Source organism: Carassius gibelio, chromosome B21, assembly GCF_023724105.1.
Source record: "Carassius gibelio isolate Cgi1373 ecotype wild population from Czech Republic chromosome B21, carGib1.2-hapl.c, whole genome shotgun sequence".
NCBI classification, from domain to species: Eukaryota; Metazoa; Chordata; class Actinopteri; order Cypriniformes; family Cyprinidae; genus Carassius; species Carassius gibelio.
This window is the reverse complement of record NC_068416.1, coordinates 15,227,657-15,247,621: the sequence shown is the minus strand read 5'-3', so window position 1 is coordinate 15,247,621 and position 19,965 is coordinate 15,227,657. Positions and strand designations below refer to the sequence as shown.

At 39.1% G+C, this 19,965-nt stretch overlaps 3 protein-coding genes across 4 annotated transcripts in view; 2 read left to right on the top strand and 1 right to left on the bottom strand.

The window, feature by feature from the left end:
- LOC127985346 (calcium-binding protein 8-like) overlaps positions 1-3,068 on the top strand; it is a 32,168-nt gene extending 29,100 nt beyond the window's left edge. For both annotated transcript variants that reach the window (XM_052587325.1, XM_052587326.1), the window contains one exon: positions 182-3,068. In XM_052587325.1, the coding sequence (XP_052443285.1) occupies positions 182-309 (128 nt within the window). In that variant the 3' untranslated portion in view covers positions 310-3,068. The remainder of the gene's footprint in view (positions 1-181) is intronic.
- Positions 3,069-3,294: 226 nt separating this feature from the next.
- Positions 3,295-7,004, bottom strand: LOC127985345 (stromal cell-derived factor 2). The gene is made up of 3 exons (XM_052587324.1): positions 6,794-7,004; positions 5,115-5,311; positions 3,295-5,019 (listed from the first exon to the last, which is right to left on the bottom strand). The coding sequence occupies exons 1-3, from the start codon at positions 6,966-6,968 to the stop codon at positions 4,723-4,725; spliced, it is 669 nt and encodes a 222-aa protein (XP_052443284.1). The 5' UTR covers positions 6,969-7,004; the 3' UTR covers positions 3,295-4,722.
- A 334-nt stretch (positions 7,005-7,338) lies between these two features.
- On the top strand, positions 7,339-19,644 carry supt6h (SPT6 homolog, histone chaperone and transcription elongation factor). The gene is made up of 37 exons (XM_052587321.1): positions 7,339-7,481; positions 8,197-8,307; positions 8,450-8,608; positions 9,113-9,186; positions 9,289-9,469; positions 9,567-9,648; positions 9,784-10,039; positions 10,181-10,282; positions 10,380-10,493; positions 10,578-10,667; positions 10,758-10,900; positions 10,981-11,129; positions 11,211-11,321; positions 11,536-11,665; positions 11,783-11,933; positions 12,298-12,452; positions 12,584-12,779; positions 12,881-13,020; positions 13,235-13,352; positions 13,457-13,533; positions 13,622-13,757; positions 13,857-13,994; positions 14,345-14,512; positions 14,669-14,796; positions 14,902-15,109; positions 15,263-15,410; positions 15,574-15,716; positions 15,799-15,939; positions 16,068-16,263; positions 16,346-16,584; positions 16,897-17,010; positions 17,125-17,249; positions 17,332-17,444; positions 17,530-17,604; positions 17,704-17,885; positions 18,000-18,196; positions 18,337-19,644. Exons 2-37 carry the CDS (start codon positions 8,208-8,210, stop codon positions 18,524-18,526), a joined length of 5,169 nt encoding a protein of 1,722 aa, XP_052443281.1. The 5' UTR covers positions 7,339-7,481; positions 8,197-8,207; the 3' UTR covers positions 18,527-19,644.
- Positions 19,645-19,965: the final 321 nt, after the last annotated feature.

The following is a 19,965-nucleotide window of genomic DNA, read 5'->3' as shown; positions in this document are numbered from 1 at the left end:
TCCAGTGAGGCAGCTCAGCCGAGCCGAACGTTTTGTTTCATTATTGTTTATATTCAAAGCCTCATTATGCACCGAGATCAGCAGCAATGCTGGATCATTGTTTGGATGGCTTATGCTCATTGTGTGCTTTCATCTCTTCTCATTGATGCTCTTTTACAAATGCTCTGTTCTACTCCATCAGTGCATTCGAAAAAGAAGAATCGCCAGACGTGTGTCCGCAAGAGCCTCATCTGCGCTTTTGCAATGGCCTTCATCATCAGCGTCATGCTCATCGCAGCCAATCAGATGTTGCGGAACGGCATGGAGTAGCCCCGCCCACTGTGAACCCTGCTTGATCTGACCTCTCTTGAGAAACATGCATCAAAAACTCCACTTTCTTTTAGTTCAAAGAGCGTGGGGAGCCCACCGAGCAGAGGATATGAATCCCGAGAATGAGTTTTGTGTTTTATATTTATTTCGCCAATTGTGATTTTGACAGACTCTTAAACTGCAGTAAGGGATGGATGTCCTCCATCATCATCTTGACAGGAACATGCAAGGGCTCCTCACTGAATACCATTTAATGCAATAACATCCCGTGTCCCTCCGCACTTCAGCGTGTTTTTCTCATTCCTGTCTTTGGAAGGCGAAGACTTTGTACTTTATCTCGCTCCAAGTCATGTCAGATGGGAATGATGAGGAGTGATTGGCAGCCTGTCCAGTGGAGCCGCTGCAGGATGTCTGGCATCAAGAGCGTGTGCATGTTTATCTGAGATGCACTGCATGTTTTGTTCGCAGCATTGCGGCGTTGAAGCTTATTTATGGAATCTATTGAATATATTGTTGAAGGGACTGTGTGTATTTTAAGAATAGCATACTACCATAATATCACTTTTTACAGTATGCAAAGAAAATCACAAACTACCACATGCAGGATATAATCTGCATCACACAGTGCATCTTAATGGTTTGAGTATGATTTTATTCTCCTTCTTTCATTGGATTGTCAATTCTTATGATATCGAGTTGAAAAAAGGAAATTATCATTTAAAGTGCTTACATTTTCATAACAGAGAGAGGATTAGAGAAAAATTATGATTCAGGAGAGAGAAAAACATAAACTATATAAAAGTTTTGTTTAAAATGGTTATTAAATAGCAGCTGCTGAACTGAACATGCAATGTGATCAAGTTTAATGACAACGACATGAAATATTACTGTCTAAAACATATATCATCGCATACAGTGTACTTTTTCCACCTACTGTCTACATTAACAGTTTGGGGTCAGTAAGATTTTTTTTGGAGGTAAAGAAATTAATTATTTTTCAGCAATGGTGCATTAAAGGGATAGTTCACCAAAAATTAATTACTCTTGTAGTTTCAAACCTGTACGATCTTCATTCACCTTTGAAACACAAATGAAGATATTTTTGATAAAATCCGAGAGCTTTCTGACCCTGCGAAGACAGCAACGCAACTGACACATTCAAGACCCAGAAAGCTTGTAAGGACATCATTAAAATAGTCCACATGACATCAGTGGAAGTTTTACTAATTTCTTCTTTGGTTTGATAATCAGATGAGGGAATAAATTACCCAATCTCTTGTTCTGTGTGTCTACTACACAAAAGAAGAGAGTATAATACTCTCTTTGATTTTAAATATAGTATCAAGGTCTTCTAAATGTCTGCATATATTGTCTGGTTAAAATATATGACACTGAACTTCTGCGGAAGTGTCTATGCTACATAGCTGGACTTTTTGGTCCATTTTGAGTTTTTATTCACTCTCAGGCTCAGAGAGTCGGTGAATGCAACACAAATTTGTTCTGAAACAACCAGAAGTCAACTGGTTGGTCTCTTCAATAGCACTTTTCCTTTTACTGTTACAGTCTGTGTGTAATAAAAGTATTCGTCTACCTGTTTGTCTATATATTTATAATGTGTGTGCACATCAGTCCCTTTCCCCGTGTTCCTTATTATTGTGTATAGCCCACTTACACCCGTTTGTCACAATCCCCTGTATATTGCATGTGTATTTATGCATATAGTGCCACACAAAAGTCGTCTTTGGATTGTCTGTTCGACTGTGTCATGTTTGCATGTTTAGAATACTAATCCAAGGTCTGTACCGCTTGCAGGCGTTTGCTGAGAGCATCAGACAAAATTTCTGAATTCCCATTGTTTCCTTCCTGTGAGCAAATATTATACGAAACGGTACCAGCATTCTGGGCCAAAATACACTGCAAAGAAAAAAGCGGATTATTAAGGAACCGTTTACTGGACAAAGTTCCGGTCAGTTTTCCAGAATGTCACAAAACGCTTGATTGCATTTTATTCTCAGTCTGTGATTTGGAATGAGGAAATTTCCAAAGGAATTGCCCCATCTAGTGGCCTATTCTGAAGACGTGACGTGATAATCGTATGTAACGAAGGAAGCTAACTTTTAGCATTGTGACGTAACACTAGTAAAGAAGAAATGATACAGCAGTGTATCCTTTTCCAAAAAGAAGTTGGAATGGGAGTGAAATTCAGTATGAATTCCACACATATCAATATAAAGTGTTGAACCTTGTTATTTTATTTAATAATATAAGACTATTTGTTAAATGTCCCTTTCATTTATCACAAAGGCAGATTAGTGGACTAAAGTTTAGAAATCTCTTGTATCATTAAGTCATTATTCTATGTATCCCTCTGCTTGTTGCCATCTTGTCATTGTACTAAAATTACCCTCTAGTTTATGGGCATTTTTGGATTTATAAATTGGTAAAGGTCTGTCTTTTATATTTGGTTGATTAATAATATTTTTGTTTTTTTTTTAAATCTTGCAAAGGTTGATGGAATTTTTCATTTAGTTGACTCTCAATCCAGATCCTAACTTCATCGGAATTTGAAGCATGCCAAATAAAATTTTATATGTATGTATTTTTATTGAGTATATCAAAAGAAGGATTATTAATATGCCAAACGGTATACATATTTGCATGCAGGATGTGGATTGACAGATTCAAGCAATATGGTTTTTAAACAAAAATGTATCATTACATAAAGAATATGAAGAAATAAAAGAAAGGTATTTATTGAACATGACAATAAATGTCTTTGCATTCAATTATTGATATGATGATGAAAAGAATTTGTATAATAATGATTTTTATTATTGTTGTTGTCTGAGCCAGTGAGGGGAAGCATTGGATTTTCTACAAATAAGACTACAATTGTGTTTTCATCACCAATGAACCCAGCTGTACAAATTAAAATAAATGATTGAATCTATTGTTTTTCTGATAAAGAATAACACTGCTAATGGATAAACAAGTCTTGATCTCTTTAATTTTAAGCAACTACAAATCGTTTACACAAACTGTCCAAGGTAATGAACTCTAAAGGCTCTTTAATGCTTCAAAATCTGTACTAATGCTTCTCAGTTGGTAATGTGTGTGTACTGTATTACCAAGTCAAATGGTAGACAGCTGTGAACCCAACCGTGTAAACATAAAATAAAATAAAATAAAACATTTACAGGTCATTTTGAATTTTACAGCATCCACAGTATATGTAATCATAATACATGTATAAATATTTAAAAGGCACTTAATGTAATTACAATAATACATTTAGAGACAAAAAATTATGATTTTTCTTAGGGAAAATGACTGCCATAGTGTTACTAGAGAAATATTCAGATGTGCAAGTGTGTGATAATGGCTGTATAGAAGCTTTACTTTTAAGTAACTCAAAGCTTCCTTTAGAGAAACAGAAAAAAACTCATTACATAGCACCACACAACTTTAAATCTCTCAATGAGACTAATGTTAATACTGCTGCAACATAAAGTAGCATTGATGCTGTAGTGTTTCCACTCTGAGGTCAGCATCAAGCAGTTCAAGTGAAGTCCAGCTGGTTCGGTAATGCAGTTCATTCATATTTGTGGTTTTAAATCATATCCCAGGTTTACATTGTTTTGACAGTTGTGGGCCAATTTATTATTTAATAATTATTTTTTAATATATTACTTGTAAGATGCAAACAGATGGCCATTTTTCTTTTTTAATGGCCATTAAATATTCTCCAAAGGTGAGGACATTGTGTTTCAAGTTAAAACTTAGTTAAACTCTGGTTGAGCTTTTGCCTTATAATTATGAAATCTGTAAGACTGGAATTAATAAAAACAAAAAGCTTGAAAAGCTTAAATGGCTTCTTTCTGCATTCCCAAAATCTAAATGTTTGTTTAAACAAAGAATTCTCTTTCGATTATAACATTTACATTTCTCTTTGTCTTATTACACTACTGTGCAAAAGTTATAGTCAGTAAGAGTTCTTTAAAGTTTTGAAAGAATGCTCTCATGCTCACCAATGCTGCATTCATTTATCCAATTGCAGTAAATGCGTTAATATTGTGAAATATATATTTTATATTTATATTTTAAAATAATTTAATCCTGTGATGGCAAAGCTGAATTTTCAGTAACATGCATCTTTCAAAAATCTGCTTATAATATGCTTATATAGTGTTTAATAAACATTTCTTATCATCAATGTTAAAAACAGTTGAATGCTGGTTGTCAAAACCTTAATAATCCAAACTTTTGAACAGTAATGTATCCTGTGCAATATAAAATCACGTGCTTAAAAGAATAAAAAAAATAAGCATGAGGCACAATTTGATTCTAAAACTCTTTTTCCTAACAACAGAACTGTAAAGAGTCCAGAAGAGTCAGCTGGTATGAAGCGTTTCTCTAAAACTCAGTGTGCATTGCACTAATGAAATCCCTGGATCCGATCTCACTGGGTTTCATGAAGACGCCCTCCATTGTTTTCCAGTAGCTGTGTGAGCTGCTGACCATCATGCCGTGCACTTCTCTCTGGCCGTGGATGGGTCTGCCGTACTGTTCTCCCGTCACAGACAGCAGAGCCTCGGTGGCCGTGTGCCGGAACCGAACTGACTCGTCCCGCTGCCAAACAGAGCCTGCACACAGAACGGTCCACTCGTCCAGATGGTCACCCTCCCCATTCTCACCAAAGGCACTGACCTCCTAAATAGGAAGAGTTTTTGAGTAAACTTCCACAGCCTTTTGTGCCATCAAAATTCTGCATAGAGTACCTATACATTACAGTGTGTTTTTAAAACCTGATTTGAAGAAAGAGGAGAAGTAAAGTAGTGGCTGTGTAGATTGCGGCCCGTGTTCACATGAGTCAGTCGGATGTTCTGTCCACACTGTACCGGAGTCCCTCGATGACATGCAACTTCACTGGTGCCCCGCACAGTCCAGTAACTGTTACTGTCCTCCACCACGGTCACACCGGTCACCGACTGCTGACCACTACCTGGAATTATCATTAACAGTTCATAGACAGACTCTATGCTGCTGCTGCTGCTTTTATTATTAAGAAAGAAAATCAATACTTTTATTCTGAGGATGCATCAAAGGATGCATTAAATTGATTGATTGATTAATAATAAAGACATTAACGATGTTAAAGTTATTTCTATTTCCTGAAAAAAAATTATTTATTATTTTCCTGAAAGATTCCTGACAAAAAAATAATTACAGTTTCCACAAAATATTAAGCAGCACAAATGTTTTCAACATTTATAAGAAATGTTTTTTGAGCAGCAAATCAGTACATCAGAATGATTTGTGAAGGATCATGTGACATTGAAGACTGGAGTAATGATACTGAAAATTCAACTTTGCCATAAAGCACTGAATTACATTAAAAAAAAAATATTATATATATATATATATATATATATATATATATATATATATATATATATATATATATATATATATATATATATATATATATATATATATATATATACTACTCCAACATATAACTGTTTTTACTGTATTTTTTTATCCAATAAATGCATTCTTTTTCCAAAACATTACAAATCGTATTGACCTCAAACTGTGTATTCTTTTAACCCCCCAGAACATTTACAAAGTAATCATATAATATGTTTTTAATGGCTTTTTAAAACTGTTGTTGTGTGACCCTGGACCAAAAAAACAGCCATAAGGGTAAACATCTTTTGTTGATCCTGGATCAATATTATGGTCCAAAAATACAGACTTAACCCAATCCCTACCCCCTAAACCTAAACTTACCCATAATTTCTTCCTAAAATCTGTGGGAAATGATAGCTGATTAACAAGAGTGTAGCTGCACCTAATCCTGATTGTAAGCCTAAAACTGACATTTCCTGAAAATTATGAGAGGGAATTGTTTCCAGGAAAATGATTGGTTGATTGGAATGATGTTCCTAAATCAACAAGGATGTTGATCCAGGAACATGTTGTACTTGGTCAAATCATGCTCACTGTTTGTTAGGAAGGATAGGACACAATTTGGCCAAGATATACAACTACAGTAGACAACATTTAAAGTCGATCAAAAAAGTTCATCAAAGTTGCCCTAAGACAAGAACGCATTTTGGTTTTTGGTTCAAGGGCAGCTTTGATGAAAGGTTTTGATACACTTCAAATGCTGACTACTGTATTTGAGTATCGGGAAAATTAAGGTGCAAAAAAAATGAAGTTTTGATATATTTACGGTAGGAAACTTACAAAATATCTTCATGGAATACGATCTTTACCTAATATCCTAATGATTTTTGGAATAAAAGAAAAATCGATACTTTTGACACATACAATGTATTGTTGGCTATTGTTTCAAATATACCCGTGCTACTTATGACTGGTTTTGTGGTCCAGGGTCACATATTCTATAACAGGTCACACGTTTATATCTCTGTCATAGAGATGAGGCGAGCAGACTTGATGAATGACAGTCACTCACCAGATCCATAACGCACGTCATGAGAGTGTAACCTGACGTTGTGTTTTACATTGAGCAGCTTCACCACCGACCCGCACGTTACAAACTTCAATTCACTGCCGGAGGAGAATGTAAACATACATGACAATAACACTGTTAAAGGCAACTGCGCCCGAGAGAACCCCAAACTATCCATGACTTGCTTTCGAGAGACTAATCACTATAAACCGTAAAATATAGAGCGCCGTCTTCAGGCTCGGAGATACTACATTGGCAAAAACGATATTTAATTTGTTTATTTCTTCATTCAAATATATTTAAAAATAGCTGAATGTTTTTTTTTTTATTTATCTTGCACGAAGAAAGGTATTTATACTTCGTCCCTGAGCGATAATTATCCGTAACACTTCACAATAAGGTTTCAACTGTCCAACTACATTAGCTAACCTGAACTAACAATTATATATTATTCGAACTTATGTATTAATCTGAGTTAATTTGAACATTTAAAAATGCATTATTTATTAAAAACCAGCAAATGTACTCTTCCTGACCGGAAGTTAAATCTGTATACCGGAACTAGAATCCGACGTAACTCTCAGCCATTTTTTTGTTGTTACTATCAAGCCTTTTCAAAAGTGACGCTTGCCTCGTTCTTCGTCTAAGAGCTTATTTTCAAGTCTTTAGTCGAGCTTCCTCGAAAGGAAAAGTAAGTGCGAATTCGTGTTCGATGTCTAATTTCAGCTAGCGTGAAGTGTTTTGTAAGAGTCGTGTTATTCCTGAGGTTGTTTTTCCTTGCGTTTACGCTAGCTGTTAGCAAGAGGGCCTTGATTTCTTCCACAGCCGCGGACAAAGTCGTTACGTAATCATTTAAAAAACAAACAAAAAAGCTTTTTATGGTTTACGTTCGATTCATCGCTTGGTTTATGAGTGTTTTTTAAATAGTATTTTCGCGTCCCAAATTCCTTGGCTAAGCTAAAATCCAGCTAACTTAGCCGCATGGATTTCAACTACACCGTTATTTGTGTTTTGGTATATAAAAATGCCTGTATTTACAAAAATGTTGTAATCTGGTGTTATATTATTACATGTAAACATCTTACACTCTAAATCATATTAAACAAACCAATTGTTGTTTTGAAAGTCGTATGTATTAATAATCAAGTTATAAGCCACGAGTGAAGCTGATCTTTGTCAGTCTTTTGTTCCTGCGAGAGATGTGTCAGATGTATGACCTGTTTTGTTATTATTATTAAACTGGTTTTTACAAGAGAATTGTAATGATGCCATTATGTCAGTGCAATATTTCACTCTTTATTACAATGAATTCTCCTAATCCTTTGAATGCTATAGTATATTAGTCACAGTAATACTGTATTTCTGACAGATCCTTGTAATAAACAAAAGTTTGCATTTTCACACAGGCCTTGCAAACATGTCTGACTTCATTGAGAGCGAGGCTGAGGAGTCGGAGGAGGAGTTCGAGGAGAAAGACCTGAAGCCCAAAAAGCAGCAGAGATTTATGGAGGATGATGGTATGATTTATTTCTACTAAAAGATAGAGATTTTTAATATGATGGCATGAATCCGAAGGTGCTGAACATGAACAGTTTCTTCATAGTTCTGTTCTTGGAACATTGTGTCATTGGTTGTGTTCTGTGTTGTCGATGTCTCCAGAAGAAGAAGAGGAAGAAGAGAATATTGAAGATCAGGATGAGCATGGAAACCTGAGAGGCCTCATTGATGATGGCGATGTGGAAGAAGAAGAAGAACCCCAGAGTCCCAGAGAGGATAGTGACTCTGGTGAAGAGGTCCGTCATCGCCGGAGAAAACGAAGTAGGTTACTCTGAATTTAAAGCCATGTCAGTAAATCCCTCTGCGTTCTGGTGTTTGTCAATTCACTAGTGCATAATGTTGTTCTTGATAGGACCAGAGGAAATCAAATATTTAAAGCATTATTTTTCTGGAGGTAACAATTAAAGGAATAGTTCACCTAAAATAGATTTTTTTTAAGTTTACTCTCCCTAAGGCCAGCCATTTTGCTTCTTCCTTGGAAAAGATTTGGAGAAATTTACATTGCAAAACTTGCTCACCAATAAATGACGTTCTCTCCTGATTCAGACAAGATGGGGTTTTTTTCCACTGTAATATGGATAGAAAACTCATATTTTAGCCAAAAGAAACTGTTTGAAGTTAAGGTGTTTGATGAATTTGTTTACTATGAACAATTATGATTCCATTGAAAAAAAAAGAGAAAAAAACAACTAGATAATAGGCAAAATTACATACTGGTTTCTGTATTGTGTTTTTCACTAAACAATTTGTCTTTGTATCTGTCAGGTTTTAATGACTATCTTGATGATGATGATCTGGACCTCATCGAGGAGAATTTAGGAGTAAAAGTGAAGAGAAGGGTGAGTCTCCAAACTTCCAGCCTCTGCTAAATTTTCTAATTTGTATTCATTTAACTGATACTAGCTAAACACCGTTTTGAACTCATGAACAAATTGGTTCAGAAAAAGAAATACTCGCGTGTGAAAACCATGGATGATGAGGGGGAAGATGATGAGAAAGACATGATCGCCGACGAGATCTTCACTGGCGAGGGTGACGGAGATGGAGAGTTGGAGGAAGGAGAGGCTGTGGACACACTTCACCCAAGAGATGACGAAGAGGAGGAAGAGGATGAGGAATCCGGTAGGAAATAGGTTTACCCTATACATCATGGATTTGTATTCATATTTTAGAGTTCTGTGTAATTTTGATGATTTTTTTTGTTTTCAATGTTTGCTAGATATTGATGATTTCATTGTGGATGATGATGGGCAGCCCATCACTAAAAAGAAGGGAAAGAAATTCTCTGGCTACACTGATGCGTAAGTGATGTAAACATTAAAACAGTGGTTTGTTTATGAAAATATAGACATCTCTATGTGCTATGAATGACTAAATGGCCTTAAACCCATGACTTTATCTTCTCTGTAATGTTGCTCCTTTTCTGACATTTTTAGTGCCTTGCAAGAAGCTCAAGAGATATTCGGAGGTGACTTTGACTTTGCCGAGTTCGACACTGAGGCATATGATAATGCAGAAGAGGAAGAGGAGGATCAGGAGGATGAGTCATGGGATCGGCCAAAGAAGCAGACCAAGAGAAGGGTTGGCCGCCGGAGCATATTTGAGATCTATGAGCCCAGCGAGCTGGAGAGCAGCCACATGACTGATCAGGACAATGAGATCCGCTCTACAGACATGCCTGAAAGATTCCAGGTATGGAGCAGTGTTTGCCTGTAAAGATCTATATATATCTTTCATTTGCAGTATGCTGTCCAATGGGAAGGATATCAGAAACTTCTGCATGCCCTGTACCAGTGGGTTTCCCTTTAATTCATAACCTCTTGTCATTTGCAGCTGAGGGCCATCCCTGTAAAGCCTGCTGAGGATGATGAACTGGAGGAAGAAGCTGAATGGATTTACAGGAATGCCTTCTCCACACCGACCATCTCCATGCAGGTGTGAACAGAGTATTTGTATAACATGACTTTTGTTAGCATATTGTAATGGCGCTAAGCTAACTTTTAAGCTTGTTTTGTTTTGATTTGCATTGCAGGAGAGCACAGACTATCTAGATCGTGGGACAACCACTAATTTCAGCAGAAAGGGCCCCAGTACTATTGCTAAAATCAAAGAAGCTCTGAACTTCATGAGGAACCAACACTTTGAGGTATAGTCAAGGGGAAAAAACAGGGGAAAATAAACTCGACCGACTGCTCATCTGGTTTTAACCCCTCTCTCTTCCATCTTACAGGTTCCCTTCATTGCATTCTACAGGAAGGAGTATGTGGAACCAGAGCTGAACATTAATGATCTGTGGAAGGTGTGGCAGTGGGATGAGAAGGTAAGGGCTAGTCGAAATGTTCTCTGAATGCAGTGAGGTCGCTGCTTTTTCTTCAGTGATGTAGAAATGATTTATGGCTGTCCTCCTCAGTGGACTCAGCTGAAGACCAGGAAGCAGAACCTGACACGTCTTTTCCAGAGGATGCAGTCTTATCAGTTTGAGCAGATCTCCGCTGACCCTGACAAGCCACTGGCCGACTCCACTCGTCCTCTAGACACAGCTGATATGGAGAGGTACGAGTACAAACGTAATGAACGTTCTAATATTTTCTGCTTCGACCAACAGTAATCACACCACCTTTCTGCTTTCACAGACTGAAAGACGTCCAGTCTCTTGATGAGCTGGGAGACGTCTACAACCACTTCCTGCTCTACTATGGCCGAGACATTCCTAAGATGCAGAACGCAGCCAGGGCCAGCAAAAAGAAACTGAAAAAGATCAAGGAAGTGTCAGAGGAAGATGGTACAGCTTGGTTTCCTTTGCATAATTTGTTCAAATAATGAGCAACCATGCATTCGACTAAAGCTGTTTTTGTACTGCTAGGGGAAGAGGCAGAAGTGGAGGAGGAAGAGGAAGAAGAGGAGCAAAAGGGTCCAGATCTGAAACAAGCTTCCCGTAGAGATATGTACAGCATCTGTCAGAGCGCAGGCCTTGGTTTGTACATAAAGTACAGAAATAAGATGATATGCATGTTTTAATTTTTTTTATTTGTGCTGGCAGAGTCAAATGTGCCAAACATGTTTTCTGGCAAAATGTTTTTATAGGTTTTTTTTTTTTTTTTTTTTTAGAATATAAACTTACAACAATATATTGATTCAATTTATACTTAAATTTTCTATTATAACTATTTTTTTTTTCTTTATCTCAGATGGTCTTGCCAAAAAGTTTGGTCTGACCCCAGAGCAGTTTGGAGAAAACTTGCGAGACAGTTATCAGAGGCACGAAACCGAACAGTTTCCTGCAGAGCCTTTGGAGCTGGCCAAGGACTATGTGTGCAGGTAATGCATCATTGCAGATGTGTGTATTTTAATGATTAAAATGGCTCCTTTTACCCACCGCTTGTTGGAGTAACATAGCAGTTTTCATATTTATTCACAACTCCAATTTTTTCATAGCCAATTTAACAACCCGGAGGCTGTTCTGGAAGGCGCTCGTTACATGGTGGCCATGCAGATTGCCCGTGAACCTCTGGTCAGGCACGTGCTCAGACAGACCTTCCAGGAGAGGGCCAAGATTAACATCAAGCCAACTAAGAAGGGCAAGAAGGTTGGTACTTAATGTTAATTTAGGAGTTACAGACATACTTTGTAATATGTAGTATGTGACCATTATGTATTACACAATTATTTTATTAATTGTTCTGTTTTTGTTTATCTTCTACTTTCACTTAACCATATTCATCAAGGAAAGGGTATTAGCAGAAAAGCAACCTTCCCACCCCAGCAGAGCTTTGTTGTGTTAGAGCTTTAGCTAGAATGTTCAGTTGATATTATGTAGGTTTGTATGTTGTAGGCACCGTAGTAAACCTGTCCTTCGATTCAAAGCCAGACTGAACTAATGTGCCAATGGCTGCATTGTCTGCTCATTCATCAGTAAGTCCACATCAGCTAATATCCGTCATGTTTCCTAGGACGTGGATGAAGCACACTATGCCTATTCCTTCAAGTACCTGAAGAACAAGCCTGTGAAAGAGCTCAATGGAGATCAGTTCTTGAAGATGTGCCTTGCTGAGGAAGAAGGCCTGCTCGCCATAGACATCTGCATCGACCTTGTGGGAGTCAAAGGGTATAGTTGTGTCCTGAAATCTTTAGCTTTAGATCAAAACCCGAATTGAGTTGTATACAAGAAATACAGGGTTGGGGGGTCAAGGGTTGTATACAAGAAATACAGATCAGTGTTTTTTGCCATATCTACAGGTACGGAGGAGATCAGACCTACTTTGATGAAATTAAGCAGTTCTACTACAGGGATGAGTTCAGTCACCAGGTGCAGGAATGGAACAAGCAGAGAACTCTTGCTATTGAGCGTTCCTTGCAGCATTTCCTGTATCCTCAGATGGCCAAGGAACTGAAAAACAAGCTGGTTGCTGAAGCCAAGGACAATATTGTTAAGGTACCACTTTAACTGCATGTGTTATATTACATTTGAAAATATTCTGAGTACCAAACTGTGGTCTAAAATATGTTGATTTGGGTTTCTTGTGTTTTCGATAGTCTTGTTGCAAGAAGCTGTATAACTGGTTGAAGGTGGCTCCTTATCGGCCTGATCAGCAGGTAGAGGAGGACGATGACCTCATGGATGAGTCGCAAGGAAAGGGTATCCGTGTTCTTGGGGTGGCATTTGCTTCTGGCAGGTACATGTTTGTTCTGAGTGAGCAAATAGATTCCACATGAATTTGAATTGGGATGCACAATAAAACCTAATATTTATTTTTATATTAGGTAATTTAGTGCTGACTTAAACAACAAAATTAGATTTTTCCTGTTCTCCTGTAACTTTATATATTATTGGCCATAACATCATTATAATTATCAGCTTATACTTTTGAATGGTATCTGTTTTTATAGAGATACACCAGTGTTCTGCTCCCTCCTTAATGGTGAAGGAGAGGTTGTGGACTTCCTCAGGCTTCCTTATTTCCTGAAGAGGAGAAATGCGTGGAGAGAGGATGAAAGGGAGAAAAAGGTGAAGAAACGGAAGCCCTGCGGGACATTTATTATTCAGTTGTTTGTTAATTCCAGTTTCCATCAATATTGGCACGTTTGAAACATTCGATTGTGTTTCCACAGCTTCAAGATATTGAAAACCTCAAGAAATTCCTTCTTAGTAAGAAGCCACATGTCGTTGCTGTTGCTGGGGAGAATCGGTGTGTTCAATATTTAGTTTTTGTATTTAAATATCCTATATCCCTGTTGGACCCCCACATGTTGATGCTTTTGTTTGGATGTGTGTAGTGATGCTCATATGGTGATGGAGGACATCAAGCGCACCATCAGTGAGCTGGAGCAGGACTCCTCTCTGCCTGCTGTGGGAGTGGAGCTGGTGGACAATGAGCTGGCTATGCTTTATATGAACAGCAAGAAGTCTGAGGTCAGTGCAATGAGATAAAAACATACATTTTACTCATTAACCCTTGTTGAAGGCTCTGTGCCTTTTCTAATGATTCTTTCGCATACTGCTCCTCTCTAGGCGGATTTCAGGGACTATCCACCTCTGCTCCGGCAGGCTGTGTCTGTGGCTCGCAAAATTCAGGACCCCCTAGTGGAGTTTGCCCAAGTCTGCAGCAGCGATGAGGACATCCTGTGTTTGAAACTGCATCCCCTGCAGGTACAAGCTCATTCCTGCCTCCCTTGACCACCTTTTTGCTATTTACGTTTAAATACCTTTGATTTTTCTCCATGTATTTGTGTGAAATTCTGCCTTGGAATGTCTGTGAGTGTTGTTTTAAAGAGTACTATTTATTATAGCCATTTATTCTTTTCCTATTTTGAATCATTTGTTTTAAATTTAGTTATTTTAGTACTTCAGTAGCTTGTCTCGTCATTTATGGAACCAAATTTTTAAGTTTAGTTAACAGTAACAACACTGACACATCTACACTACTTGAGTGTCCTTTTAAACAGGCTTGAGATGAAGGTTGTAAATCACTTCTCATGCATTGTTTAAACGTTCCTCAGGAACATGTAGTGAAAGAGGAGCTGCTGGGCGCTCTTTACTGCGAGTTCATAAACCGGGTGAATGAGGTTGGTGTGGATGTGAACCGGGCCATTGCTCACCCTTACACCCAGAGCCTGGTCCAGTACATCTGTGGCCTCGGTACTAGAAAAGGCTCACACTTGCTTAAGGTGAGATCATCTCAATAAGATCATTATTCTCACATTGGATATTCATGCTGTTGTTTCCACCTAATTAAAGTCCTTCTGTTAGTCTAGCCGATGGGGTTGAGTTTTTAATCTCAAGATATTGAAATCATCATCTGTATCTTTCAAATGTTCCCTTAGATTCTAAAACAGAACAACACTAGGTTAGAGAACCGAACCCAGTTGGTCACCATGTGCCATATGGGACCCAAAGTCTTCATTAACTGTGCTGGCTTCATCAAGATCGACACCGCCTCTCTTGGAGACAGGTAAGATGTTGTATGCAGTGTTTGAGAATGGCCTGCAGTTCACTTTGAATTGTGCTGCATGCAGCCAGAAGTTGTAACATAAGAATGTCTTCTTTCATTCTGTAGTACTGACTCCTACATCGAAGTCTTGGACGGTTCTCGAGTGCACCCTGAAACATACGAGTGGGCACGTAAGATGGCAGTGGATGCTCTAGAGTACGACGAGTCAGCAGAAGATGCCAACCCAGCCGGAGCGCTAGAGGAGATCCTTGAGAACCCAGAGAGGCTCAAGGACCTGGATCTAGACGCCTTCGCTGAGGAGCTGGAGAGACAGGTCAGCTTTGTCATAATGTTGCGGAATTCACTTGCATAAACTTCGATAGTGGGGGCGTTTATCCAAGGCTGCGAATCAGGACACAAGCGATGTTTGACTTAACCTAATTGTTTTTCCTGTGAGCTTGTGTTATTTATTGTTTCTTTCTTTCAGGGTTATGGTAATAAGGGAATTACACTGTATGACATCCGAGCGGAGCTCAGCTGTAGATATAAAGATTTGAGAGCCCCGTACAGGCCTCCCAACACCGAGGAGGTCTTTAACCTGCTCACCAAGGAGACTCCTGAGACCTTCTATATTGGTAAATAATACCGGATCGTTTTTAGGTATTTTAATAGTAATCTGTAGTTCTAAACTTACAGATACATATTTTCAAGTATTCTGTGACATTTGTGGTGCTCCCTCCATTTGTTTCAGTCTTCATACTGTTGGTAATATCTTCCCGAATGTCTGTGCTCCTCTAGGTAAACTGATCACATGTGTGGTGACTGGCATTGCTCACAGACGGCCACAGGGTGAGAGTTATGACCAGGCCATCCGTAATGATGAGACGGGTCTCTGGCAGTGTCCATTTTGCCAGCAGGACAACTTCCCTGAGCTCAGCGAGGTGAGTGTTGGTTCTGTTACCTTTTCAAGAAGTTACATTTGATCTTTTAGTGAAATTACTTGTGTTATTGTTGTTTTCTTAGGTTTGGAATCACTTTGACAGCGGCTCCTGCCCTGGGCAAGCCATCGGAGTGAGAACTAGGTTAGATAACGCTGTCACAGGCTTCATACCAACAAAGTTTATTAGTGACAAAGTGGTGAAGCACCCTGAGGAGAGAGTCAAGGTGAGCAAACCTCATCTTGTGTTCATTTATAAACGATATACATATATATACACGATATACACAAAGATATGGAAGTTTGGAAATTTGTTTGTTTACAGACTGAATTTTGTCTGGTTCTCTGCTGATAGGTTGGCATGACCGTGCACTGCCGCATCATGAAGATTGACATCGAGAAGTTCAACGTGGATCTTACCTGCAGAACATCTGACCTGAGTGACAAGAACAACGAATGGAAGCTTCCCAAAGACACCTACTATGATTTTGATGCTGAGACCGATGATGTGAAACAGGAAGAGGAGCAAAAGAAGAAGCAGCAGAGAACCAGTCAGTATATTGACCAAAGCTTTTTTCAGAACACGAATTTTATCATGTTTAAGTGACATGACTTTTTGTTTTCGGTCTTCAGCTTACATTAAGCGAGTGATCGCTCACCCGTCCTTCCACAACATCAACTTCAAACAAGCGGAGAAGATGATGGAAACCATGGACCAAGGTGATGTGGTGATTCGGCCCAGCAGTAAAGGGGAGAACCACCTGACGGTCACATGGAAGGTGGCTGATGGCATCTATCAGCATGTAGACGTCCGTGAGGAGGGTAAAGAGAATGCGTTTAGCCTTGGACATACTCTTTGGATTAACAATGAGGTGAGCTGTTGTTGTGTCACACAAACTATTGGGGTTGGGTCTTTTCTTGTGTGTGTGTGTGTGTGTGTTTTTGGCTGCATTTATTGAAAAATGCAAGTATTGTGAAATATTGTTACAGATATTTAAAATGAATTTTGTGTTAATGTTTATTTTTAAATGCAACTTATTTCTGTGATGCAAAGCTGAGTTTTCCGCATCATTATTCAATTCTTCAGTGCCACATGATCCTTCAAAAGTCATTCTAATATGCAGTTTTTTAAAAGAACAGCATTTTTAAACTAAAAATCTAATAAATGTCGTGGTTGTCTGCAGGAGTTTGAGGATCTGGATGAAATCACAGCCAGGTATGTCCAGCCCATGGCTGCATTCGCACGAGATCTGCTCGGCCACAAATACTTCCAGGAGTGCAATGGTGGTGAAAGAAAGGTGTGTTATCATTCTGAGTGTGTATGCTTTTCCTTTTATCTTTTTTTTTTATAGATAAAGTGGCCCTTATAAATTGTACAGTTGTGCATTTATCCTTTCTTGCCTTTTGTACAGAAAATGGAGGAGATTCTCATAAGGTCCAAAAAAGAGAAGCCGACTTTCATCCCCTACTATGTTTCAGCTTGTAGAGACCTGCCAGGCAAATTTCTGCTGGGTTACCAACCTAGAGGGAAGCCAAGGTAACACTCATTACCCTACCAAAGCAGGGCACAGCTCCCATTTATACACTGCATTTGTAAATGTTTGCCTTTTGTTCTGTAGGATAGAGTATGTAACCATCACTCCAGATGGCTTTAGGTATCGCTCTCAGATGTTCCCTACAGTCAATGGTCTTTTCCGCTGGTTCAAGGACCACTACCAGGAACCTGTGCCAGGTTAGTAGTCTCTATCTGCACTCCAGCTCTGGCCTAGCGCTCTAATTTGTGCTTGTAATATAATGTTTCTGTTGTCTCTCTGAAGGTGTCACACCAACCAGCAGCAGAACGAGAACACCAGCATCAGTGAATGCCACACCTGCCAACATCAACATTGCCGGTATGTCAGAAATGCTGATGTCTTCCCTGAAAACAACAGGACTTTTTTTTTATGAAGTAATGTATTTTTAAAACCCAAATCTGTCCCCTTCGCTCTCAGACTTGACTCGAGCCGTCAACGCTCTCCCGCGAAACATGACATCCCAGATGTTCAACGCCATAGCGGCGGTTACAGGCCAGGGCCAGAATCCCAACACGACGCCGGCCCAATGGGCCTCCAGTCAGTATGGTTACAGTGGCGGCAGCAGTGCAGGAGGTGGCGGCAGCAGCAGCGCTTATCATGTACAAAACCTGCACCTATGCACTCAATCACCTATTTAACTCACTGAATCAAAACCAGGCCCACTAATATTTCACATTCCTTCTTTTTCCTGTTTTTTTTTTTTTTTTTTTAAGGTTTTCGCAACGCCCCAGCAGCCGATGGCCACGCCCATGATGACGCCCAGCTACTCTTACACCACACCTGGCCAGCAGCAGGCCATGACCACACCCCAGTATCCCAGCAGCACCCCACAGTCCTCACACGGACACCATCAGCATTCGTCCTCCACACCATCGTCCTCGTCATCGAGAGTGCGGACACCACAGCCCAAGTGAGTGCTGCCTCTGCCTTATTGAAAATACAAAACCATGTCACATGATGAATTGTCTGCGTGTAAATATTCAATTATGACTTCTGGTACATAATCCATTACAGAACAAAGTACTAAAACTCCATTTGTGTTCCCTGCAGGGCAAGCTCCCACACCGCCGTGGATTGGGGTAAGATGGCTGAACAGTGGCTGCAGGAGAAAGAAGCCGAGCGGCGGAAGCAAAAGACGCCCCGTATGACACCTCGACCTTCACCCAGCCCCATGATCGAGAGCACGCCCATGTCCATCGCCGGAGACGCCACTCCCCTCTTGGACGAGATGGACCGATAGGAGTTAGGGAAGGGGGGTGTTCAGACATCTCGTATAAAACCCAATCCATCCACATCCCATCTCTCACCCTCCATCTTTTGCTCTTTCGCTGCTAGCAGTATTTCTTCGAGTCATTCAGAGCTACTGATACAAAGACAAACACTTGAAATGTGGTGACGACAAACCGATTTAGGAAATGGACCTACAATAAACGTTTGTTTCGAGGGTTTTCTTTTTTCTTTTCGTTTTTTGAAGTATGTGCTTAACGCACCTTTTTCATTTCAGTTTTTTAACTCAATCTAAAAGGATAGGCTTAAAGCATGAGACATTGCATGATTTGTGCCTGTGAGAGCTGGTAGTTAATCAACGTTAAGATCATTAGTTCAAACCCACTCTGAGAGCTTTTCTTTTTGTATCTGGCTTAAACGTTTAAATAAAACCCTGTTTCAGTATGAACCAGAGCACTGTAATGATTCGAAAAGCTGTGTTCTGTTGAGCTGTTACGCAAAGAATGAAGCACTGGGAAGCTTTGGACATCTATTTAGTAACTCATTTATCAGCTAAAACGGAAGTATGTGACTTTAAAAGCGATCCTGTAAATGTCATGGTTTTTTTTGGGGATCATTACAGTGAACAGAAAATGCATTTTAAATTCAGAACATTGAAGAATGATGGTTTTAAGGTCATCTTTGAGCTCTCAGAGTTCAGAATGAACTTATACAAGTAAACTGAACTATTGTGCTTAAAGATACTGAGACCTCTGATCAGTTTTTTGCTTTTTCAGTTGGGGGGCTGTTGGTGTTTGTGAATGTGTCTTTGCTCGGTGTTTGCACACTGCTGTTTTTAACAGTGTTTTCCTTCATGTACAATCCTGTGTATCGCTGTAGACAGAAATTGTAACATTTAAGCAAAGTGAACTTTATGAACAGGCTCCTCATACTGTGACAGTATTTCAGTATAGAGAATCTTCTGAGTGCTGGGAAGTGTTTCTGATTTGATCATGTGTTCTTTTAGCATTGAGGCTGAACTATGCTTTTAGGTCAGGATGGGAAGCAAGCTCAGTCTCCATAGCATTCTGTTCAGTGTGTTTCACTGCTGACATCCATTTCTTTCCTTATATAAAAGTTGTCCAAATGAAACCTTTCTGTTTCGTGTTTTTATCTGTGTAACATTACTTAATCATCTATACTGATTTTACTTAGTAAAGAAGAGTGTTTGTCTTCAAGCTTCAGACCTCAGGCAATTAATTTCAGACTGGGATTGTAAGATGACTAAGAGATCCTTGTCACATTGGTTGGAATATTAATGCTTTTGCTTAAGAGACACAAGCAGTTTCCACAAGCTGTCAAAATCTAGCAAAGCTACTAGTGGACAAAAATACTAACAATTGCATTTTTTTGAGACCGTTTTGTGATTTTAGGCTTTATTCTCTCTTGAAGACTTGACCGGACATATCAATC